Source organism: Mugil cephalus, chromosome 21 (assembly GCF_022458985.1).
Source record: "Mugil cephalus isolate CIBA_MC_2020 chromosome 21, CIBA_Mcephalus_1.1, whole genome shotgun sequence".
NCBI lineage: Eukaryota > Metazoa > Chordata > Actinopteri > Mugiliformes > Mugilidae > Mugil > Mugil cephalus.
Window position 1 is genome coordinate 9,876,935 of NC_061790.1, and position 26,262 is coordinate 9,903,196.

General features: G+C 43.0%; 2 protein-coding genes across 6 annotated transcripts in view; both read left to right on the plus strand.

The window, feature by feature from the left end:
• The first annotated feature begins 458 nt into the window (after positions 1–458).
• Positions 459–24,097, plus strand: ppp1r13bb (protein phosphatase 1, regulatory subunit 13Bb). 5 transcript variants are annotated; one of them, XM_047573743.1, is made up of 19 exons: positions 459–814; positions 1,073–1,243; positions 7,399–7,546; positions 8,747–8,866; positions 9,612–9,682; positions 14,627–14,728; positions 15,994–16,168; positions 16,370–16,569; positions 16,665–16,829; positions 17,058–17,250; positions 17,670–17,798; positions 20,055–20,188; positions 20,322–20,778; positions 20,881–21,665; positions 21,757–21,894; positions 21,993–22,126; positions 22,211–22,377; positions 22,493–22,692; positions 23,025–24,097. In XM_047573743.1, the coding sequence occupies exons 2-19, from the start codon at positions 1,235–1,237 to the stop codon at positions 23,064–23,066; spliced, it is 3,369 nt and encodes a 1,122-aa protein (XP_047429699.1). In that variant the 5' UTR covers positions 459–814; positions 1,073–1,234; the 3' UTR covers positions 23,067–24,097. The 5 variants fall into 5 exon arrangements, with proteins under 5 accessions (XP_047429699.1, XP_047429696.1, XP_047429697.1 ...); XM_047573740.1 differs by lacking the exons at positions 459–814; positions 1,073–1,243 and adding an exon at positions 4,621–4,846; XM_047573741.1 differs by lacking the exons at positions 459–814; positions 1,073–1,243 and adding an exon at positions 4,621–4,846 and having other exon boundaries at positions 16,665–16,805.
• A 1,521-nt stretch (positions 24,098–25,618) lies between these two features.
• LOC124998831 (disheveled-associated activator of morphogenesis 1-like) overlaps positions 25,619–26,262 on the plus strand; it is a 42,821-nt gene continuing 42,177 nt past the window's right edge. Inside the window, exon 1 of the mRNA XM_047573412.1 lies at positions 25,619–25,736. The gene's annotated coding sequence lies outside the window, so the exon portion shown is untranslated. The remainder of the gene's footprint in view (positions 25,737–26,262) is intronic.

A 26,262-nucleotide genomic window follows, 5' to 3' on the forward strand; every position in this document is an offset into this window, starting at 1 on the left:
GAAGTCTAGTCTACTACATGTTATGCTTTTTGTGCTAATCTGACAAAACACATGCACACATATAACGACTAGAAAATTAATTAAACACAAGACATAGATCATGTAAACATAGATGGGCTGCTACCATTGACTCTTTAAACTTTTTTTGTTGACGATATATATATAGAAAATGTGCAACAATGCAAAAATGCAGTTCCAAAACTAATAGACATAAAACAAAAATACAACAAATAACCAAAAAACAAAAAAAGAGGACCCGAGGCTAAATAGTTCAGGCAATATTACATTTTTCACGCAAAACTCTTGTTTTGGGGTTTTGGAATTTAATATAATTATTAAGATTAATCCAAAAGGTATGAATGTAAGTACATTCTCAAAATAAATGAGAAATTAATGTTTCACATTAACGCGGTGACGCTGGATTCTTGACATTCTCTACGTTGACGTGACAACAGCGTAGCCCCGCCCCTCCGACCAGTCAACAACTGGATCCAGCTGTTTGTATTTTTCGTCAACTAGCATCGCTAGCCCGCTAACGATGATTCGCTGCGTTCGCGAGAAAACGAGCTAGCCTACCCGTGTGGATATTTTTTCCTTTTCCTTTGTTTGAAAAAAAAAAACTCTCCATCGACGGTTTATGCCGATGTGCAGCCAACGAGAACCAAAGGACCGACGAGAGCGGAGAGAGAGACTCACACACCGTCCTTTAGCCTAGCACGGCTAGCCCCAGAGCAGAGAGAAGGCTGGCTACGTCCCTTTAACAGTAACGCAGCTAAGATTTATTCACCGAAGCAATGGCTTGTCTCTGACATCGGTGAGTATAGCTGTAAACACTGCGTTGTGATATCGAATAATTGTGCGTCATTTATTTTTGCTCGCCAACGTCTCGTTTTACGAGCTAACGGCTAAGCGGCTAACCCTCGGCTTGTTTGAAGCTGCAGCTGCACGGAGCCACGCCTGAGCCATTTAAACTGATGATTATGTCAAATGATATTTGGGTGAGGACGTGTCAGCTACCGTCTAGTGATCGAGTGAGCGGTGATTAAAATAATTAAAACGTTTTGGTCCACAGAGAGGAACGAGGCCCAGTTGGTTGTCACATTGGAGTAATCGGAGCCCATAACTAGCAAGGTGGGTCTGGGTTGACTCTACCGAGGTGCCATTGACGATAAGAGGCTGAGCCGAGAGCCAGCTCGCCGATGCACGTTGGTTTATACCCACCAGAGCTGCCAACATGATGCCGGTAAGTGCACACAACACCCAGCCCTCCTGGCAAAAATAGAATATGAACTGTCTGTTTTACTATGTATTAAACAGCCAATGTATGCACCAAGTCAAACCAACGCGAATGTGATTTAAACCGGAGTCATTTGAAAGCGGGGCACGGTCTTAAAAAAAGACACATCTAAATGTTCACGTTTTTTTTATTTGGGGTTCTTTATGAATTACACTGGTTATATTGTAAAAGAGACATATTTGTAAAGGGCATAATTTGATTCTCTGACAGATTCAGACATGTTAAGTATCTGTTTGACTTAATGTTAGCAAATCTATAAGTAAGATCAGTTCATACTCAAAGGCTTAACTTCTATTGTCATCTGTTGGACAGTGTTGTATCTTTGTGGTTTGAGTACATAGCTGGAGAGCTCACATTTTTTGAAGATGTGGAGATAGAAAGATTAAAAGCAAAACAAGTGGTACATTTCAGGTCTGTTTATTTCTATAATTCTTTCTGCTTTCAACATGAGGCATGCAACTCGTTTTTACCCCAAGGTTTAGTATTTAATCCATGTTATGTATAACCGCAAAAGGTGTATGCCAATTAGCCACAAAAATAAACACCACCGATAGGATAAGTACATAACATAGACCATATTGTGACAACGGAATGTTTTGCTGGTGTTGTGGATGGTACTTATGTACCACCCACCTAGCCCAGACCAGGCATCCCCACCCCATAGCAATGACACTCCTTGATGGCAGCAGTCATCCCAAGCAGGATGCAGCCTGACACAGACACACAAACAAAAACAGCTTAGTAACAACAGAAAAGAAAAAAGAAAATTGACCTGCCCTCCAAATTCACTAGATCCCAAACTGATCAAGTATCTCTGGGATGCATTATAATAAGCTTGATCCACAGAAGCCCCTCCCTTCAACCCATAGCACCTAAAGCCCCCCACTAACAACATCCTGGACACCAGGACACTCTCAGAAGGACCATGTCTATTCTCTGATGAGTACAAGCACAGGAAGACCTCCACAACATTAGGAAGATGGTCGTAGCAACGCTGCATGTTAGAATACAGCTAGTTAAATTCAGACCTTCTGCTCTCTCTATGAATAATACATTGGTGTCAGAAAATGCTGAAGCAAAATGGTCGCTGTGTTTAAAGCAGAAGGTACCGTATGTGCATTTTAAATCAAGGACTGTTTTCATTGTGTTGTTTTTCCCCTGGTGTCATTGTTCAAGACGCACTGTGTTTTAAAGAATAGAATACCTGAGTGGCAACCCTATAGCGGGGTAGTGCTTTGTTGCGACTTCTTTTGTTATCTTTAGTGCTGAGAAAGCAGGGATGGATTGTAGGAAAAGCGATCATAGTCCCTTTGGCCTCCAGGAAGAGGAATGTGAACTCAGGTGCAGGATACATTTACAGTCGGTTCAGTAAGGTGTCTTCATAAATGGAGGCAACACACTCTTAAGTTGGCTTAAAACACACTATCCCAGTATACAATTTTCTTCAGAACACGACTGGACGTGACCGAGAGGCTCAAAAGTTTCTAAAGTAACAAAGAGGTAACTTCATATTTGTCATTGAGTTCACAGGATTGACTGTGACCGTAGCCTCAGTGGACAGTTGTACCCTGTGGCACCAACAGGCTATCAGAGTCAAAGAGCCAGTCGAACAGAGAGGCATCCCTGTGCTTGGTTCTCGCGTGATTCGTGCAGCCAATGAGACTTTGGCAGATCTAGGTCTGTGTGGCTGCGTCGACTAATGCTCTGTTGTTAAGGGGAACTTTTGAGCTGAGTAGATTGTCAAGTGGCATTAATCTCACACGTTGGGACGGAGCACAGCGGGACTCATTGAAAGAGTTAACATCGCATCTTATTGTTGTGTTCCCGTTTGTTTTTCTGTCGATATACTGGCATAAAATACCAAATATAGAAGCATTTTTGTCATAAAAAGATTTTAATTAAAAAGCAGAACATCCCAAGTTTGATGGATTAGTGTTCAGGAAATGAAAAGGGTCACCTATTGATTTATTTAACAGCTCCGACCTGTTTAAGACTGCTGGGTCCGTTTTTTATTGGTTGAACTGGTATACATTATTAATTAGACTTTCTAAATGCTGTCCTCTAATGCACAGTAGTCAGCTTTCAATCAAAATGGCACATGCTTTTTTTAAACCACATCTTGTGGGGATCTGATAGCCTCCAATTGATCGTTAGTCTGTATTTTCCAAGATGTCAGCAAATGCTTTTCCTCATAAAACATGAAATATAAAAGGAATTTGTGCTTGACAACTACTAAACATGTAAATGTCTAGATTAGTCTGTAATGCAAAGCCGAGGCAGTCATAACTCGGGTCATACAGGGTAAAATATTATGTGTGCATTAGCGTAATGATGCACGTTAACTCTGTCATGATTAAAGTCTTCTGGCGCCATAGTGGCTGGTTGCGTGTTTCAGATTATTTCGCATCTCAGTTTTCCTCCACATTGTCTAGTGCTATTTCTTTCACCATATGGACAGTATTTGGCAGATCTTCGGCTGCATGTAATGGGCAGATTACACCGCGTTTAACATGAGTCAAGGATGTCAAACATGGCCCTGTCATGTTACGATTAAGCTGTGTTATTCGACTAGATGATTATGTAAACTTAAGCCTAATACTGATCATAGTGTGATGGATTAGCTGGCTTCTCATCATACCTGGGTACTTCACTGTTGCAATTTGAGTATGTTTTAAGTTTAGTTCCCGTTTATCCTTTATTCTATATTAAGAAAATAGCAATGGTGCAGAGGCGAAAACATCTTATTTTGGCTTTTGTTCACAATTCTTCCATATTTGAATTCATGCTGCCTTTAACCGTGTTAACATAAACTAGTGTAGATAAACTAGCAATATTCTGCTCCGTCTTTATTCTTCGCTGTGCACACCTCTTTGTAAGTAAATGAGTGCCAGGGTTTATGATTAGAAAATAACTCTTTGAACCATTCTGCTGGAAGACTTGTTATCTTTATTTGTGTGCACCCAACATAGAGTACAAAAGGGACCTGTTCTTGACACACATAATAGTTCCCTGACCTCCCTGACCTGCCTGCCAGTCAGATCTGTGCCCAGGCTCTTCTCATTAGCAGGGAGTCGTCGGTGTTGCAGCCACTGGCACATCCCAGGAACACTTTTCCAATAGAAACACTTGCCGTCACCCTCGTCCACCCACACCAACCCACTCCGTGACTCCTCTCTCTCTCCCTCTCTTTCTTTCTCTGGCCACATTAGCTCTCTCTCTCTCCCCCCCTCCCCTCCTAGAACTGCACATGCAGCTTGTGTTTTTTTCCTCCCAAGTCTCCTCTGCAGCACTTTTCTAATGCACGCGCCACTGTCTGGGGTAGAGGTTCTGCCCGTGATGGCATAACAATTAAGTCTCGTGCCTGCGACGGCGGCGGGTGCTATGATGAAGAGGTTTGTGACTATAGTGTTACGTGGCCTTGTCAGCCTCTCCAAGGAGAACCCCATCTGGGTGAAGGAACATTACCGACCGCCAAAGAAAGAGATCAAGAGGAAACGGAGGGCCGCCAAGAGAGCCAAGAGTATGGGCAGACGGAACTTAGTGAGGGCGGTTGGTATCTTTCTGGTGGTCACGCCGCTGGATCACTGGAGTCTTTTTTTTTCTACTCTTTTGCTGAATGTCCATTTCACGTGATGCTGTAGCTTCTGTTCATATGAAAGTATAGGGTGACTCTCTGGTGACTTTCTAACGCTCTCTAAATTATAATTTCATCTTCAGCCTGATTGGTTGATTGGGTATCGTGATATTGATATAATTTGAAGGATGCTCAACGCATAGGCCTGTTGTCTAATTTGATGCTTAGTGTGCATAAAATTGTAATTGACAGCAGTGTGTCCACCAGGAGAACCAAGGCATCGGTCTTCTTTGTATTTAAACGGGTGTTCTTGCTCATGGATGTTTTCATTGTGTTATATTCTTTTACCGTTCTGTGTCTTATTGTGCAGCTGCTGGCACACCAGTATCCCAAGGACAGTAAATACATTGGTAGTCTTCAGTGAACTCTTTCTCTTTCCGTCTTTTTCCTTTTTGATTTCTGCTCATGCAGGTCAGGTCTCACAAATAACATCCATTACTTGTGCGTCTACATCAGTTCATGTTAACACTGCACATGAAATGGAGATGGATTAGGCGATCTGTGAGGGAAAGCAACAATAAGATGTTTGCCTGTGCGTCTCCACCATTATCATTTCCTCATCATCCGTTTCTGGAAGTGCTGCTTAGCGAGCTTCATAATGGTCAGAGTGAAGCCACGGAGGCTCCCAAGCATATTGTCTCGTTTAGGCTGCAGCAGAAAATGTCAGTGAATCACGGAGCTACATCATCACTAAGGGATGAGTCACTTTGTCTCGGAGAAACTCCTGGAGTAGTAATCTATAGGTAGCTCGGTGACTCACGCTGGATTACATATGACAATAGTACGTCGCACCGGTAATGCTCCCTGAGGCCAGACTTAATCACTTGACTGCTTTGCTTTGAATTGCAAATGAATTGTGCGTGTGTGTATTTGTTTTGTTTTTAATTAACAAAAAGAATGACACCTTCACTTTGCAGATTGCGCATTAGCGATTTGATTCAGGCACGTTTGCAGGCGTTTCTTATTTTTTTTTACAATGTGATTGGTATGCAAATGAGGTGACATCATCATCATCGTTATTGTGCGTTATTGTGTGGTTAATGTCCTTTAAACCACACACAGAGAAGTGGAACTGGTTTACGTGAACCCAGTCTGAACCAGGAGGAATCCAGATGTCCCCTTTCTACTCTTTGTACTTAAAACTTGCTCAGCTTGCATTTAAGTTGCAGGAAGAACATTTCAAACACAGCCAACATTTTCACTTTAGTTTGAAAATCTTGACATTTTAGCTCCGTGCTCTTTATTCTGTGAACTCCTCACAGTCCCGCTTTTCAGTTGTGGCACAAAAGGGCGAGGTGAGTGAGGCCTGTCACTTGAAACAGGAAGGCACTCCTCAAACCCCTGCAGGGTGTTCTGTGCCACAGGAAACAATGGGGATCTACCTGCCACCGCTACAGGAAAAACAAATCATGCAGATGTGCCACAGCACTGAAGACGGAAGAGTTTGCTTACTCTAATTCACTGTGAATGCAAAGTGCTTCCAGCACCAATAGGTGGAAATATCTTTTTGGATTAAGACTTGAACCATGTTATCCTAGGTCCTACAGTGTGGTTCATCACCTTTTCATTCCCAACAGAAGCATGCATAGACTGGATTTTCCCAAATATGATTCATCAGCTCAGCATTTTTAGCTTTTGTCTTTAGACTTGACATATTCAAGTGTGTGCATGCTCATTACTTCTAAATTAAACTGTGTCCTTAAATCGTGGGATCACAACCATAATGGGTTAAATTGTATGTATATAAGTGATGCAGAAAGAATAGCTAATACACGTTCTTGATTTGAATGCAGTAACCCAGGTAAACATTCTTATACATATTGACAGTTGTCCTAATTGTGTCCTAATTCATGTTTCCAGTGCTACAAGCATCACAAATGCAGTTAGTCGAGTGTCTCTCAGTCGCCTCATTGATCACAGGCATGTGAGTCACCCTGCTGGCTGAGGATGTTTGGAGTAGTTTCATTGGACAGTTTGTTTAATGCCAAAGTACTTTAAGCCATCTGAACTTGAACACAAAGATGATCGCTTTACCTTGAAGAACCTCCACGTTGAGTGTTGTTTATTTTATTCCTGGCCCCTCAGGTTATAATATTTAGAGTTGATTTTTTTTTAACTCAAAGTTAAGAATTTGCCACAGAGTTAAAATGCTGCTGCAGCTTTTTTTCTATATGTGTGCAGGTAGAAGCATGTGAAGGCATGCATTGCCGTGTTTTACTTTCCAGTGTAGTCTATGTGTGTCCAACTCTGTGTCAGGCTCTAATCATAGTAAACAGAAATGTGGCAGGCACAGGCATGAGCCCACCGGCAGCTTAAAGTAATCGTCCAGGCGAGCCTACAGCAGAATGCACTGTCAACGCAGTGGTCTTTGTTACGCCATTAGACACTGACATATTTTCAAATATATCATAAATTGCCTTTTGGTATTTCTTTCAGTCTCCCATTGACTGTTTCATTCCTCTTTCAGATGATATTAACGGTGTACCTCAGTGATGGGGAGCAAACCGTGACTGAGGTGCCCATCACTCCAGAAACAACGTGCCGCGACGTCGTGGAGTTCTGCAAGGAGCCCGGGGAGAGCGGGTGCCACCTGGCTGAGGTCTGGAGAGGCAACGGTAAGACCCGGTGGAAGCTCTGCTGCTTGCTACGGAGCGTGCTTTGCCCGCCGAAGTGCGCAAAATTGCACAGTGAGCGAGAGCAGCAGCAGCCTGTTTTCTGCCATGTCACAAAGGAAGAATGGTGGGTGTCTCTAGTAATGCATGAAGGAAGGTGAGGCAATCTGAGACCCCATTATCTCTGAGTCTGGTGCAAGAATTTCATTTAGCGAAGCAGTAGCCTTTAGCACTTCTTATTACTGTAGAAACACGACTTTATTAATGAAAGTTCAGGAAGCCAAGCAGGGCCAAGAAAATCAGTCCCGAACAGAGTGAGAATAAAACATATTCCCCATTCCCATTAACTGTTATCAGCCTGCGATAATTGACTTCTAGCACAAACGTATGAGTCAGAAGAGGTTTAGTTATGTGACAGTACAGTTTCACAGCACTGTCACAACAAATTCCTCTTCACAGCGCCATTGCCGCGCCGACACACCCTGTGCTATCAGCATTTTTTCGCTGAGGGCCCACTCTCCTGTTGAAAACAACATCCCAGCCAAGGGCTTTATTAACCCACGTTATGCAATCGTGTTAGGGTGTTGTCTGACAATGCAGCTGTCTGGCCCCGCAACCTCCTGAAACCGCTCTGCTTTTGTCGACAAATCTTTGCCCGGTGTTCCCTCTTTGCACGCGCTGTTCCGTAATCTTCACACGTGCACTTATCCGTCCTCCTCAGTGGATTATTCCTGAGAATATCATAGCTTGATATAATCCTAAAACTCTCAATACTGTGAAGAATAAAAGCAGTGTGACCCCTGTAAATACGTGCCAGGCCGCTTAGAGGTGGTCTCCGTCTGAACCCGAGTAAACTCTGGAGCGGGTTTGTTTGTGGCGGGAACGTGAACCGATCTCGACTCCTCCCAGCTTCAAATTACTCTGCAATTACTCTGAGCTGTTCCCTGTTCTGTTCAGTCGTCTGACGACAACAAGTTTACTTTGCAAAGTGTGTCACAGTATAGTGTTTTCAAGTGCATTCAGCCTCAGTTTTGCCTGGTTTACTCCCAAAATATTTCCCACCAGATCAAGTCAACTCTGCTGATGTTCCATATCAAACTGCATTGTACAGATGTACATTTGTCCCAAACACTGGACTTTCTTCTTGTATCTCTGGGGAAAAAGCTCCTCAATCAACTTTATTTCACGTTTTCTGCGTTTCAGAGCGAGCGATCCCCTTTGAGCACATGATGTACGAGCACCTGCAGAAATGGGGGCCGAGGAAGCAAGAAGTCAAGTTCTTTCTAAGGCACGAAGATTCACCGACGGAAGGCAGCGATCAAGGTGTGTATTATGTGGCTCCTTATCTGCTCTTTGTTGTATTCTCTCCATGCAGAAGCCTGACGGGTGGAGTCAGGAGTTTTCAAAAGATCCCTGACACCTGTGCTGGCTGGCTCCTTATGGTGTTACTCAGGGATTTTCTTTTTATGTTTCCCTTAAAGTGTTTTGAATTAAGTCTTTCTGTAAATTTATTTAAGGTGTACCTTGAAGTCACAGATGGCGTGTGTGATCTTTTTTTTCCCTACAGGTTCTAACAGTACACATGCACTATAAAGAGTCTTCATCTGTAATCCTTTAATATTAAGTATTTAAAGGGCTTTGAATTATGAAAATAAGTTCATTTCAACCTCAAAATCATCAGTAAAAGCAGCACTCGACACGATCAGAGACGCACTGTGACACGTTGATTCCAGTGTTTAGATTTATTTTTATGTAGCGTGCAATCAGAAGTGCATCTTAGCCCCACAAAGGTACACTAAAGCAACTAGTGGACAGTGTTTCCTGTGATCTTTATAATTATTCTCATCACCAAGCTGTTCTTTTTAAGAAGTGTGAGACTGGTGGCTTTTGTGTTAGCAGCACTTGTCCTACTTGTTAAGTCTCTCTGTCAGGGACAATCATGTCACTGAATTTTCTATTTCTATTCTATCACTGCCTCTTCCAGACAGTTGTTGTCTCTGAATCTGCACATGTGTGTTTTATATTTTGTGTCTCTGCATTTCTGATGGACTCTGGTTTCTTTTTGCAGGGAGTCAGCAGTGTCAGGATCAGACGAGTCGCAGGAGTGGAAACGCTGGAGAGAAGCACAATGAGAACGGGGTGAGAATGAATTATCGGTGTTAAAATTATGTTAGACTATACTTGTCTCCATTGCTGTGTGATTTTCTATCCAATAAGGCTTCAACCCTTTGAAAATTGTGTTACGAGGACCAGACATCAGAAAGGAGATGCTAGGAAACTCCAAGCAGAAGCTCCTCTTTGAAGTAGCATTTATTTAACTTAGTTTGCTAATTTCAGATTTGATGCCTCATTTTTATCAGTAATAATTCACAGGTGAGTTTTGAGAGTAACATGACACACCCTCGTTTCACAGGAATGTAAAATATGAGGTTTTCTGCCAGGTGTACTGATTGTTCACGTCAAGCTCTTTCGCTTTGGATGCGCGGCGCTAGTAGATGTTAAGAGCAGCCTCTGGCATGGCATCCTTTCTCTGACCATCTGTCCCAGATTTCACAATAGGAAAGTGTTGCGGTCAAGGAATTGTAACTAATGCATCCTTAAGGGTTGAGGGAAGAACCCAGCTTAGCATGAGATGTGTGCCTTTTGTTTTCAAAAAAAAAAAAGAAAGTAGAACAAGAGCACCCAGAAGCTATTCCTTTTATCATCCTGCAGTTCCATAACTTTTGATCTGGTTCATGTTGAGGAAGTATAGTTTATAATGTTGATGTCTGAGCAGCCAGACAAGCACAGAAAGTTCTTCCCTTTTAAGCCTCCTACTCTACATTTTCTCCGATGTCTTGTGGCAGCAGCCCCCAAAAACAGACAGCAGAGGTTGTTGCAAATGCATACAGAAAAAAATAATAATCTGTAGAGCTGGAGTGATGAAACCAAACTGAACTCACTGCTGACAGAAGCAACAGAACGAACGCTACAGTTATGTGGACCATATTTCACGCTCCGGTTGAGCCAAATCTATCAAAGCTCAGTGGACGACATTTCATCACTGAGCTGGACAACGATCCTGTGGCCAAAGCAACCTAATAGCTTTTGAGAGTGAAGCGGTAGAATATCCTTGACTGGCCTGAACTCAATCTGTTCGAGCTGTTTTCCACTTGCTGACTAAAGGCAGACAACAAGCAAGAGAGAGGGAGCTGCTGTTAAACCCTAAACTTTGGTTTGACATGACTGGATCTGCCACATGGTATTAAATGCTCCATTTTAATGTCTTATTATTTTATTTCATTGTAACTGAGCAAATACTTGAAACGGGTGTCGATCAAGTGTCCCAGTGTCTGTGAAAGCACCGTGAGTATCATACTACTAACCTAAAAAGACAAACCGTCTAGTTCACTGCCTGCGTTCATTCAGTGGAAGAGAAAAACCCCATGAGTTGCATTCATGGCTCATCCCAACCACCCAAGCGCAGAGTGCTCGTTTGTTTCCGACTTTCTTCCTAATATCTGATTTAGAGGATTATATCGGTGGGGATGCTGGATGATGTAATGGTCCCTAAGAGGATCATTGCTTCGGTTTTTCCACGGGCTGCTGCCCAAAACCCCAGCGGCTTTCTCTGCGCCAAACCGAGCCGAGCCAAGCCGATCATCCTCTGAGAGACGGCGCTTCTTAAAGGACAGCGGTGCCTGAAGGCAACAGCCCAGCGATCGCGTTGATTTTATTTTATTTTAGCTTTTGTAGTTCTTACTGAAAGCTGTTTGGCATTACAGAGACATCTCATTTCATTTGCCTGTAATTATTAGTCAAGCAAGAAAAGAAAACGTGTCAGGAAGTGTCTGCTGTTCTTTGGCGTTTTGAGTATTTAATTAGATGTTTGAACCACAAATCACTTACATGGGAAATCAAGAATGGTAAACAGTTAATTGTCCAACTAGTAAGAAACCATGAGAGTTGGGTTATTTATTAGATAACGAGGTTTTTTTATTGTGTAACATTTCTACAAATCCTTACAGTTCCCTCATCAGTGAGCATGTGGTCGCTCTGTCCCTGATCTGCTCAGTTGGGTGTTTTTCAGAACTTGCCACAATCTGAGCTGGTGTGTGTTTCCCTTGGGTGAATAGTCACTGATGCAGTGTTGCTTGAGTGCATTTGACCGTAGCTGTGTGTGTGTGTGTGTGTGTGTGCGCACCAGTGGCTTCCCACGCACTCTCCATCGCAGCCTTGGTGAAGTCACCCTCCCCCCCCGTCGAGTTTATCGAGACATCCATTACAGACATCCTCATTTATGCCTTACATAATGCCAGGTAGGTGAATCCTGCCTCAGTAAAACTTCTTTCCAAAACAGAGGCATGTTTTATTCAGGCAATAAATTTCCGCATCTTCTGCCAAGTAAGAACAGTGCGTACAGGATTGAAATGTTGGCCTCCCCGGGAGGATTTTATCTCCAGTACTTTCCTTATCGGTTGAATCAAATGTAACGCCTGCACTTAACCCCTTCACCTGTATACAAACAGGTATTCTGCATTTCTTCGAGTCAGTCGCTGGACAAACACCACGACATTTTCCCTCATTGTCTCCTCCCTCTCCCCGAAGCCAAAGTCTGGGAGCGTTTAGCATTTCAGTAAAGGTTGTAGTTTTGAGCGTAATCGCTCAGTATGCGCTCTGATTGAAAGGCAGTCTGCCAGTGTGGAAGCTGCTTTTAGAAAATTCAAGTGTCTGTAGAATAACTGGAGCCGGTGTGTTAGCCAGACTCATTTAATCCTGCAAGCTGCTGAACAACATGTGGGCGCCGAAGTCCGACTGAAGAAGAAAATTTCATCAGAGCTGTGTGCGGAGGTGAATTTGTTTTGATTTTTATTGAATATTGAAGTTCCACTGAGATTTCTGCTTGGGCTCCCTGGAAGATGCATGGGTTGACTTTTTCTTAGTTTGTATTTATTTATATACGGTTTGTATATATATGTATATATATGTATGTATATACACTAGTGTGGAGCCGGTTCAAGTTGTCTGACTTGGTCAGCTGCATTTTTCAATGATTCTTTCAATTTATTTATACAGACTTAACTGAATTTCACTCAGCATCAATAGAACATCTGTCTGTTTTCATGGAACTAGCAATTTGTGGTATTTCCACAGTATTTTTCCTCTGGTTAGCACATTTTGCATAAGGTTTTGCCATCTTCTGACTTCTCGGTCATCATATTTTTAAAACTCCAACCAGCTTTCAGACCTGGCGATGGGCGGTAACGTGTGTCATGGTTTTGATTTCCCTCACTCATGGACTAACCTTGTTGCGCCGTCTCCCAGTATTCGTTGTGCAAAACAAATCTTTTTCTATTTCTAACAAAAGAGTGAAGGGAATGGTGTTTATTTTAAAATATCGATGCACGCCATTGAAGTGTTACCACTCTAATTGAAGCGCTGATGCTGCCACAAATTACAGGATAGCCCAAGACCCCTTCACACTGATGAGTTGATCCAATTATTATTTATTGGCATGTGAAGTTTTTGTCTGTCGCACTTCAAATTCTGCTTCAGTGTTCAAAGACTATTTCCCTTTTGGGTAAACACCTGACCTGGTAGGGATAGGTTCTTTTATTTATAGCCACGCCCTTTCAATTATATCTTTCAAGTATACCTTCACACACCTTATGTAATATGTATTAACACACAAGGTGTTTTTCAAAATTAGTTATCTCATATATCAAATCCAGATCTGTTTGAATCTGAAAAAATATTAAATACATCCCTAGATAAAATAAACAGATGAAAGCAAGACAGGATGAATGAAAGGATTAACGAACAAGGGGCAAATTATGATTAAAAAAAAAAGAAAAGCAGAAAGAATGAAACAACAAAAGGAGAAAGATCTGACTGTACCTATCACAAACCAGTTTCTGCGAATTAAATGAAACTTTTGTCAGAACATGTAGATATGTTTAAAATGTGCGAATGAAAGCTGTGCATGAAAAAATACTTCTTAAAAGCTGGCTCTTGTATGAGTGCATGTAAGTCTGCGCTAGTAACGCATTCCTGACATTTAGGTTCTGAAACCAAAATATTTCAGTATTCATACATATCTGCTCATCTTCTGTAAATTTCTCTTTGCTTTGACGTGGCTGTTTTATCCTTTTTGAATGGTTTGATGTATCAGATAAAATCATTCTACGCAAACTTCACAGCAGCACTAGTGTCAATAAATAGGTTATCTTTAAGCATTTGTTTAAATCTGTAACAGCTTCTCAGCTCAGAGGCTTGAATCTCATGCTCACCGACTGAATCTCTATAACAATTAATGTTCCATCGTAATGAGCCTGTTTTAGAGGAGGGAGCTCCTAACTGTCTAACTGCTGTAAAGACTCTCAAGACGCTGTTTGCCCCTCCAGCTGTTAAAATCACTTGAAGTCGGTCTTTCAAAAGGCTTTTTGTGTAACTCTTTTCTTTTGTACTTTGCCTTTGCACTTTAATCTTATATAAGGTTTTTAAGCTTATGTAACTTTGAACTTGGTGCATTTTTACTGTGCTCATTGACTTCCAGACTCAATTGAAGTGTTGCATATCAAGTAACGAGTATTGACAGGAAAATACACAAAGTTCTATCTATTTCACTTTAGTTTAAAGCCACTAAATCTTGGTTGTTTTTTCAGGGGAATCTATCCTTGAAAGTTTTTCATAGCAATCACAGCAAGTCAAAAAGAAAAATAAATGTCAGCTTGTGGCCTGCTCAGAATCAAATAACAATTAGTGCAAGGCTGCAAAAAAGGAATTTCAAGAAAGCAAAGCAAATCCTTGTATCAAAGAATCTTATATTTTGTTGAGAGACAAGAACTTTGCACATATTTTAATAGCTTTGTGCTTATTTTAAGATTTTTTTGTCAAGCAAAAAAAAGCTTAACCCATTAGCAGATTTTTTTTTCTTACTACAAGATGATTTGATTGAGTATAAAAATTCTCTCTAGTAATGCTGTTTTTCCAGTGTATTGCCAAAACATTTAGAAATACTTGTTAATTATTATTGTGATTAAAGACCACGCTACGCAGATTGTAATATTATGGCCATTTATTTTGTCTTTTGCGTGTGTGCAGGTTGGGAACCAGCGTGTGGAACTCACTCTGTCAGAGCTGCAGGAGATGGCCACGCGGCAACAGCAACAAATCGAGGCTCAGCAGCAGATGCTTGTTGCAAAGGTAGCATCTTCTGTCTTATATCTTCCTGGGAATCTTTCCTCAAGGTTCACATGTTCTCTATACAGGTGCAGTCAATTCCTTCTTGTCCAGGTTATGTTGAGGAATCTCTTAAATCTTAGATGTTGTTTTTTTTAGCTGAGATCAGATATGTTTGCTTTATGCAGTGTTTACTTTCTCAGTCAAAACAAGCAGTAACTCAGCTGAGAGACTTGTCAGACTATGCACTGTAGCGCAATCACAGCTTGCCATCTTTTACACTTTCATAGATAATCAAAGTGGGGCAGGTTGGTCTGGTTTAGTCTAATCTCTCAGCCACAAGCTCAGCATTAGATAAGTAAAGTTCAGGACTCTGCTTGAGTCTCCCCGTTGGAGAAGGAGCGGACTCCTCTCACAGTAGTCTCATCCAAAGCGTCTGCCGTGACCTGAAAAGGGGGCAAACAGTTATGTAACAAATGGGACCGGACGCAGTGTGAGTCATGGTGCAGGGATTGTCCACTCTGTCAGAAATTATCTGAACACAGGCCCAGTGCACAGCATGTACTCAAGCATGTCACAGCCTGAAATGATTCTGCATCTCTCTAACCGGCCGCGGCTCCACACGACTGTCGGTTTATCACGAAGAGTGGAATTCTCGGTTGTTAATTTTTTATATCCTCCTCACTTGTTGTCAGTAATGTTAGTTGTATATTCTTAATTCATCAGTAGTATTGGTTTGTCTCTGTTACGTCAAGATGTCTCATAGTAATGGGAGCTTGTGAACAGACCTCCACAGAGACAGTCCACCTTGTCACTCTTGATGGCTTTTCAGTGCACTAACTCAGTCTGACCGCCGTGCTTGTGTTGTCCTGGTCGGTCATGCAAGATGAAGCCCACTGTAGACCCACTCGCAGAAAGACTATTTATTGCCTTTTGTTGTGGCGTCTGAAAAGTAGGCCCACTTGAAGCCCTGCAGTCATTTGGAAACCTGGGCCTGTCATTTCCTATTTTAGGTCCTTATCTGGAGCAGTTCTCAGTTGGATAGAGATGAAGTCATTTGACCCTTTCTTCAGCCTTCAGACTGTCTCGTATAGTATTTCATACTATATGCACGCACTAGAGCTACATAGCCTGGTTTTAGGATATGATTTTATTTTTGACTTAACAGATACAGATTCAGAAACTTGCAAGAGCAGGTGTCGTTGACCGGGTTATTAGGTTAGACATGATTGTACTTTTTTTTTTCCTCTCTCTTGATAAAATATGATTCTCTGCCTCACTCTCTGAAGGAGCAACGTTTGCGTTACCTGAAGCAGCAGGAGCGGCGTCAGCAGCAAACGGTCTCGGAGAGCGAAAAGCTGCAGAGGCTGAAGGATCGTGTCGAGAGCCAGGAGGCAAAGCTCAAGAAGATTCGGGCAATGAGAGGCCAGGTGGACTACAGCAAGGTCATCAATGGCAACCTGTGTACGTATACTTTCTAAATGTACAGAGCAGTATTTATATTACATCTCTAGAGACAATGACTTTCAAATCTCAGTATGGCAGATTTTCCAATCCTTCAACATTTGTGATGGTGGTTGTTGCTCATATGTTTATCTGCTTAGTTAAACTAATTGAGCTGCTGGTTCCTACACGAGCTGATGACTTTATTTTTTTAACCTGCAGCGGCAGAGATTGAGCAAGTCAGTGGCCTGTTCCACGAGAAGCAGGCTGAGTTACAGTCCGCGGTGCTGAGGGTGGAGCAGCTTAGCCTGCAGCTAGAGGACCTGCGCAGAGGAAAGCTCAATGGCATACAGACTGCACTGGGAGGCCAAGTAACCGGTGCTGCAGCCCTAGAGCTACGTAAACTGTACCAGGAGCTTCAGGTTAGTGGGAATAGGTACAATGTTTACCACATGCTGACAGCAGTTATAGTCTTCTGCACTTCTCTAAAGCATCCATCCGCTTCATTTAACCTCAGATTCGCAACAAGTTAAACCAGGAGCAAAACAGCAAGCTGCAGCAACAGAAGGAGCTTCTGAACAAGCGCAACATGGAAGTGACGCTCATGGACAAGCGCATCAGCGAGCTGCGGGAACGCCTCTACAAGAAAAAAGCTGAGGCACGTCAAAAAGAGAACCTTCCTGTAAGACTAGGAACACTTAACACATCTCCTCCCAAGATTGTTTCTGGTTGAAATGCTTCTGACAAAAGTTCTTGTCTCTTCAATCAGTTTAGAAACCAGTGATGAAAATTAAATTAAAAATGCCAGCCTTGTCAAGTCTGTGCCTTTAGGGGTAGTTTTCTGTTGTGCATCCCATGACACGATCATTGTTTTGAATGATCTTGAATCTTTCCTGAATCTCTTTTACAGCTAAATAGAGCAAACGGGCCTCCCTCCCCTCAGCCAGCTCCTGGTACTTTGGGTCGCGTTGCCGCTGTTGGACCGTACATCCAAGTTCCTGTACCGGGGCGACAAGAAGGGGGCTACAACATGCCTCCTGATCCACTGAAGCCTCAGACACTGGGTGTTAACAACCAAGCCAACCATGGCCGCACCAAATCAGGTGGGTTGAAATCTAAGAAAAGAAATCCAAGAAACTATAAAACATTTGAAAAGCTTGAATGCATCCAGTCACAGAAGGTTTTTTAGGCAGGAACTCAAATGTATTAGTAGTCATTACAGGGTGTAGATTGAGGGAGTTTCTGTCCGACCTAAATTTCAGCTTTTCCAGCTACACATCCTCCACCTTCTGCATGAACTGTTTGTTACTGAATTTTCCTCCTGAACTGTTTCCTTCCTACCTGAAATCTTCACCTAGGCTGTATTTCTGTGTTTCCCTTTGCTTCCCCTCTAACCTCACTCTCTTCCTGTGTTGTGTGAACCTGTTTCTCCTCCCCTCTCATGTGCCTATGCTGTCTTGTCTTTGTTACATCTCTGTTTTTCGATGGGGTGTGGGGTTGGGGGTGACTCTTCCTGGGGCAGACGGTGTGCGAAAGCCTCCCGGCCCTTGGAAAGTGTCTGATTTAGACATCGTTGTGGACCCGGTAGCCCCGTCCCTTCCAGAATCACACCCGGGCCCCGGAGCCTCCACTGGCTCTGACAGCACGTCCCGTGAGTGCATAGTGCTGCATAAGCAGAGGGATGGCACCTTCTGAACCTTGTCTCACGATTGTAGCACAGGATCCTCAGCATGCACTGGAAGTTTTCACTTGAGTATCTAGCAGTACCAAGACTGGGTTCTCACTTGAGTTCTTCCACGAGCGCCTTAAAATCTATATTCCGACAAAATGATGGGGGCAGTGATGATTTGGTTTCGGAGAAAGTGAAGTTCAGAGCTGTGAATCTGACTGTTAAACTCTCTCAACGTCGTCATTCTGTCGTGCCGATTGGCTGATGAGCTCAAAGTGGCGCGGCGTCACGTTGAAACACTTTGCTGCCATCTGCAGGAAATACAGCTTGAATTTAGTCGACATCACGCCTCGCTCGAGGAAAGCGTCACTGACGAAGCACTGCTGATCCTGTGCGTTCATGTGTACACTTCTGAGAAGGTTCGATGGGTTGAGTGCCCCGTAAATTCACACATCCAAAGCAGCCTGCGACGGTGTTGCTTTGTCCTAATATCATAACATTCCTGAGCTGCGTAACCTCCAGACCTGAGAATCACTTTCAGCCGACGAGCACTTTACATGCACAAGAGATTTCACTTGTGCATGTGAAAATGTCATTAGATTCACTTAATAACTGTCACTCATGGTAATGGAAAGACCCACATCAAGATGTTTCCCTTTATAGTCTAGTTATTTTTGTTAGAACTACCCTATTATTACTGATTAAACTTCCTCCACTAAAGACATGTTGGCTTGTCATTGCGTAGGAAAAGAACAGGTTTAAATGATACCATTGAAACAAGTGCGTTCTGTTCAGGAGAGTCAGTTCCATGGTTCTTCCTGACTCAGTGTCATGGTTCACTGGATACTTGATGAGTCAAAGTTATAATGAAAGACTTGTGTATATATTAAAGATATTATTATTTCCAAACTAGTTTGCAAAGTGCATATTAAGCTCAATCAGTGCCACGTAAATGTCTCTGTGTACATGAAATGACTGGTTGGCCAGAGCTGAATAAGAGCTGGCAGTGGAGATGGAATAGCCTACGATAAAAAGCAGCATGGCAGTGCCTATGACGGACAGTCAAGAATTATGTGGTTCTGTGAGTTCTGGATGATGTCTCTGGATATCAGGAAAAATGAAATACACCTTGGGAAGTCTGCTCTGATGCTTAATGAACATTGTTCAGAGGAAGGATAACAATAAAAAAACAAAACAAAAAAAAAAGTTAGTTTCAGGTTGTTGTAGGTTTTTTCCTTGTTGGAAAGCAGTGAAAGAAAGAGAATGGACTGTAGGGGAAGACAAAGACTCTGCACTGTAACTTTAACAAAATTAGATTTGACTGTCCTTTTCCTGCTATGACAAGTCAAAACACCTGACCTGAAAAGTTTAGTAATATCTGATAATATCCATATCAGGATCACCAGCATTACAGCTGTTTGAAGGGGTTTCTGTCATTGCTTATGACACCTATTTCTGTTGTTTTGCTTTCTTTCTTTTTCCGTCTGTTTTTCACACTATCCTTGCTGTCTAAAAGTACAGTTATTCTTGTGCACATTGATTTTAAGAAATCAGGTTTTTCTAACATTGGAGGCAGTATTTGGGACATTTAACAAACTAGCTCTCAGTTTAGTTGGCAAACTAGGAAAATGGAAACTCTAAATGTAGTCAGTACAACAGCAAAATACTAATACATACATGTTCATTGCCATCATTGCTGTGAGGCTCAGGATTTTTGTCCTATTAATCATTAAGTCCTCTTGTATGATAAAATAAAATATATGCTTTATACTTTCTATTGTGTCAGGTCCTGTGGACCATCAAAGTATACCTCCGCAAATCAGTGTTGGAAGTAAATGCTATCTGAAATACAGTGTTTGCTTCCATGACCTGCAACATTCATAGTATATTTTAGACCTGATTTGAAATTTGAAAGATTGAATAAAGAGGCAACTAAAGAATATATAATAATTGTGATGTCTGGTTAATAGGATATGCTTCTGAAAATCCTGAACCCTCCATTTAATACCAATCCAAGGTCAAAATGGTGCAGATGTTCTGTGTGTATCAAATGTGACAAATATCCACGGCCTTGAAATGATCTCCCTAATATCCCACATGATGTGGTCTATTGGTCAAAAATGAGAAAAAGCAGCCATTTGGACCTAGCTCTGGTGGACTCACTACCCTGAGTTGTCTCCTTGATGCAACATTTTTGTTCTTTTGCTGCACACTTACGGTTTCCTGTTTGTGCCCTAGCTAATGACACTGGGTGGCCTACTGTAGGGAAACCCAACACTACTCTAAAGCCTCCTGAGAGAAGAGACTCAGGGACTGATACCCAGGGCAAGAGCCCTACCTCAGGCTCCCCCATTGCTCCAAATGCAGAAAAGGTTAGTCCTCATTCTAAACTCCTCCTCACATATAAAGTTACTTATATATTCTGTATATTTAGTATCTTTTCCTGTAGATACTACACATAATATACTGATAAATGTTTGTTTTTGATCTGATGCTCCTCCCCAGGTGCTAGACTCCAAAATGACTGTGTCCTCCCCTGCCATAAACAAGCCACAGCCGCCACCGTACGGATCTCACCTCATCACCGCAAACTCAGCCAGCTCCTTGGAGCGCCGCAAAGATGCTCCCCCTCCTCCCCCTCGCCCGCTCCCAAACCCGCCAGCCCCCGCTTGGCCCCGCGTCCCTCCGGCCACAGGCTCGTCCTCGCAGCAGATCCAGCAGCGTATCTCAGTGCCACCGAGCCCCACCTTCCAGCCTAACGCACCGCTATTCCCTCCCGGCCTCAGCGAGCGGCTAGATCCTCCACCAGCCGTGGCAGTGCGCCCCTTCATCCCAGACCGAGGATCGCGGCCTCAGTCGCCTCGCAAGGGCCCACCCACGATGAACTCCAGCTCCATTTATCACATGTACCTTCAGCAGGCGGCACCAAAGAGCCAGCCACTCAAGCCTGCTCTCAAAGCAGGTAAGGGATGGTCTGATTTTGTCTCTCTATTAATCTTCTCTTATCATTGAAAGTAATGATGGTATAAATGACTTCGATTCCATCATGTCTGTTTGTCTCCAGTGTACGGGAAGCCTGTTCTCCCCTCCAGCTCGACACCCCCTTCGCCGCTACCTTTTGTCCAGGGAGGAGGAGCCTTCCCCTTGTTCCAAGCTCAACCCAGCGGTGAGGACGCTTTAGATGGAGAATTCGTCGATCACGAGAGCTTCCAGCACCTGGAGCCGTCGGCTCCTCCTCCCAGTGTGGAGAACATCCCGCGACCGCTCAGCCCCACTAAGCTAACGCCCATGGTGCATTCCCCGCTGCGCTACCAAAGTGACGCCGACCTCGAAGTGCTCCGAAAAAAGCTCGCCAATGCACCAAGGCCGCTCAAGAAGCGCAGTTCCATCACAGAGCCGGAGGGCCCCAGCGGACCCAACATCCAGAAACTGCTCTACCAGAGGTTCAACACTTTAGCGGGAGGCATAGAGGGAAATGGGGTCAGTGGATCAGGAGGGGGTAACGGTGCTGGTAATGGAACGCCATTTTACCAACCGGCTAATCCTCCTGGCTACCCGGGAGGTGACTCTCTGGCTGATACAGACAACGGTAATCTCCTGTCTGAGACTCCGCTAGCACCACCTCCAGGGGAAGAGGAGCAGGGCTCTGAGGCTCCTCCTGCCACCACCGACGCGAATGACAACGATCCACTGCCCTCGCCGCCGGAAGGACTCGTGGATCCCGCTGAGGAAGAGGGAGCAGAGGACGACAACAACAACAACGTGGGAGGCTCCGAGGTGTCGCTGCCCAGCCCCGTGCTGGAGGTCACCACTCCAGAAGAGAGCGATACAGCCGCCTCACAAGCTTTGGTGAGAGACGGCGATATTTCTGTTGCATTTAAAAAGTTACATTTTTAATAGTTAAACACGTGAATCATGCTTAATCGCAATACTGTTACAGGAGAAGCGCACAAACCTGAAGAAGCCCAACTCTGAGCGCACAGGTCACGGCTTCAGGGTGAAGTTTAACCCACTGGCCCTCCTGCTGGACGCCTCGTTGGAGGGAGAATTTGACCTGGTCCAGAGGATCATCTATGAGGTATGCTGTGACTAAGTGTGTCTCGTTCAATTTATTGATATCTGGATGCAAGAAAAACGCTCTTCAAATGTGTACTTGTTTTTTTTTTTTTTTTCCAGGTGGAGAATCCCAGCACTCCAAATGATGAAGGCATCACCCCCCTGCACAACGCAGTGTGCGCGGGACATCACCACATAGTCAAGTTCCTGCTGGATTTCGGTGTGAACGTCAACGCTGCAGACAGCGACGGATGGTGAGTCTAAACGCTCTGACGCAGGGAAGCCGGACGGTGATTCTCACTGATGTCTCATCTCATTTAAAATGTGTCTTTGAACAGGACCCCTCTTCACTGCGCCGCATCCTGCAACAGCGTTCATCTCTGCAAATTGCTGGTTGAGTCGGGGGCCGCCATCTTTGCCAGCACCATCAGTGACGTGGAGACCGCTGCAGATAAATGTGAGGAGATGGAGGAGGGATACATCCAGTGTTCCCAGTTTCTATACGGTAAGAAGCAACACACAGATGAGTCCAGAATGCAATAAAATGAACGGTTGTTATCCCTGAAACTGTAACCTCCACATTATAAGACACTTTGTGATCCACTCTTTCTGTTATTCAGGTGTCCAGGAGAAGCTCGGCGTAATGAACAAGGGGACGGTGTACGCTTTGTGGGATTACGATTCCCAGAATCAGGACGAGCTGTCATTCAGAGAGGGGGACGCCATCACCGTAGTGCGACGGCAGGATGACAGTGAAACGGAGTGGTGGTGGGCGCGGCTTGAGGACAATGAGGGCTACGTGCCCCGCAACCTGCTGGGGGTGACTATTATTTGGTTTTACCTTCCCACACACACTTTGTTCCCTCTTAAAGTCAGAGAGGAGCTTAATCAAACGGACGAGGCAGTGAGAAATAGAAACAAATGAATGAATGAATTAATTTGGAAAGAATCAATCAGCCACAACATTATGACCGGAAAAGTCAATAATATTGACCGTCCTGTGACAAGATAATGTTCTGCTGGGAAACTTGTAAACCTTCCCCCTGAAATACATACATATCTGTTCAGAACCACATGTAATGAGATGTATCAAATACCAACACATCAAATTCTTCATATTTAACATTTGTCCCCTTTGTGTTTTCTTTGCAGCTCTATCCTAGAATCAAACCTCGTCAGCGCTCCCTGGCGTAGTGTCTCTCTCCACTGACCTGTGGCTAACAGCTGGACTAGTGACACAACCAAGAGCAGAGAACAACAAAGGAGCCTGGTGCTCCGTCTTCTCCCCGTGGCCATAACTCCTCCCGTCTGGCCTTGTGCTTCTCACAAAATCCTTTTCTTTTTTTTTTCTCTCTATCTCTCTCTCTGAATCAGTCAGGCACAAAACTCTGACACATATTTACATCCGCACACACGGAGACAAACACTCAAAGAAACACAAGCACTCCAAAGTCTCTTAAATGACTCCATCCCGACTCCCCCCCCCATCTGTCGACCTATCGCTCTGTCATTGTTGATTTTTACCCACTTTTCAGTGCCAGCTCTGTAACAAGACATGAGTTTGAAGAATCAAAACACTAACCTTTGTCTCAGTATTTTTCTTGCAGTGTTCACGCCATCTCTATCTCCCTGATGAGGTCTGTGGTGGCACTGGTTTACATGACACTACATGGTAGCTGGAAGGTCACCTTTGAAGTTACTGATATTTTTCAGTGAAATGTAATTCAAGTTATTTAATATTAAGTCATTTCAAGGCCAATTGGACCCCCACAGAAAAACACTTTACACCTGAAAATGTGCTTTGACCGTAGCCTAACCACCAAAGATGAATAAAGATTTGAATTCTTTTATTCCCTACGATCTTGCAGGATCCTTGAGGAGAGAGATAATCATTAGATTTGCTGCTATCAGAAATGATTAATAGATCCCAGGATTTAATTTTTCATGGAGCAGATTTATCTTTTTTTTTTAATCATGCTGTAAATCCTCAGTATTAACTGCACAGGCCAGTCAAAAGCACTCAAGTGTATTAAAAGATAAATTTAAATCGACAGCTCGCACATAGTCATGAATTGCATTTCAACAACATCATTGCAAGATGTGATTTATTTTATATTATTATTTTTTTCTTTTTGTTCATTTAGTGTCATCTGTTCAGAATCTTGATGCAGGATTGTTGTGGATGTGTGGCAAGAACATTAATAAATTATAAGTGAGCCTTTGGACATTTTTTTTCTGTACCGTGTGATTTTTGCTGCATATGCTGCAGCTTCCAAAAGATGCTGTCAAGGAGTGCGAAATCATATGTTCTTTACTGAAAAAAAGATCAAGCATCAGTGAAGAAGATGAAAATCAGTTCTGCAGAGAAGGAGAGATGCTAAATATTTATATATATATATATATAAATCATACGTTGTTTTTTTAATTATTCATATTAAGTTGGATTTATTTGATTTATTTGAGCTGGATTACAACCTCCTCTGCAGTATCTGAGATCTGTCCCTATATTAGTATCAACTGTAGGATCAGTGCTGCAAATACATCAAGCCAAAATATTTACTCCAGATATCATCATGGGAATTGGAATAGAAAGTCTTTCTGTGTGGGATGGTGACCTCTCCATTCATCAATAAAAGCCTAACTCACGATTTAATCTATGTTCTTCATCCTAACTTGTGGTATTATTGCGTAAACTATTCTTGGAAAGCAGGTGAGTATTAAATGTAATGGAAATCGGTACTTTGTGGAAACAAAACAAAACAAAAACTAAAAGGCTGATCAATCTAGTGGCAGCTACTGGCAAGGAAGAGGTTACCGTCGAACAACTCTGGACAGAACCTGCGAAGTGGGTGCACCAGGACTCCCTTCCAAATGAGGCTTTGAAGACTGATGAGTTGAAGTCAAGTGACAATTACATTTGTGCAGTGAATCAACTCGGACTCAAAATATGCAGTTTGTCTTTCTGACCACCAGAGGGCAACAAATCTTTATCCCTGCAGACCTATACGGCTTCCTTGTTGACAGTGTTGATGCTGATGGTAAATAAAAATAAGCACACTTCCTCAAGCCCAGTAATCCAAAACCTGTGAAGTGAAAGTGCTAAAAAATAAATAAATAAAAAGGCTTTGTTTTTGTTTTGCTGTTGCTATTACACAGCACGCGGAAAGAAGGTGAATTTCAAAAATACTGTTGAATTCCCCTCTGTTGCAGTGGGTTATTTTTAGCTGTATTCCCACTGTTAGCATAGTGGTGATCTAAAGTTCATTCAGGGTCTGCCTCTTTTACAGCCAGTTCAAGCTATTTTTTTTGTCATCACTTCTGCTTTCCCGCCCTGATAAAATCACTGCGTCCTCAGTTTCAGTGTCTCCACTCATGTCCAGTCGTCCGACATCCGTCTGCCAAGATGCCTGCTCTAGGTTGAATAATCGACACAGGCGTATTTTGTTAAAACTCCTGCTTTGATTTGTCCATTCAGATGGTAAAATCTGACCAATGCAAAATACATGACCTGCTGCCTTTTGTCCCATGCTGAGGTGGTGCCCAGAGATGCCAGTGCTGCCAAAAGAAGTGCACCATCCAGTTTGAGGAATGGTGCCTCACAGGTTTAAAGGACGCGAGTAGCCAGCCACTGATGACTGTGCTCATGCTGAGCAACACTTCGGCTATGGCAGAGGGCTGGGCTCGCCTTGAATGCAGGTTTAATCTGACGTACTCTGTGTGTGCCTTTGTTCACTGGTATGAAGGTGAGGGAACGGAGGAGGGAGGGTTCTGTGAGGCCAGAGAGGCCATAGCGGCTCAGGAGAAGGATTATGAGGATTTTGGAGCTGACTTTTGACAGAAAGGAGGAGGTGATTTTACCATAAAGTAAGTAGTCAAACAGGACGGCTACTTCTATTGAGACTTTAAACACATTTCAGTGTTTGTGCTGTTTTTCTACATTCAAAGTAATATTCCTGTTTGTGCTGAAGTTGCTCTTACTTTAAAGACCTCTTGCTATATAGACAACTTGTTAAATATTGACAATCCCAGACAGAGCTATTTCACAACTTAAAAAAGTTGCTTTGACCTTAGTTATCAACTGAGTTGTCGTTTCAGCTCTATTGTGGACTTTAAAGCAGCGGCTAAAGACGCAATACAGAGTGTCTTCAGTTGAGTAGATTCATCATTTGGCATACTACGATAAAACAAACCTACAAAGATAGAAAACAAATATTTAAGGTCTTCTTTGTCATATGTGCTTTATTATTATTTCTATTGTTGCTGGCCAGAAAGCGGCCCGTCAGAGGGTCTAATCTGGCCCCCATGTACTTGTAATGTGCAGAAATTACTTAGAAGATTGCAATTTTTAAAATGAAAATTACTGCCATTCCTAATTTGTCCACTGTTTTGG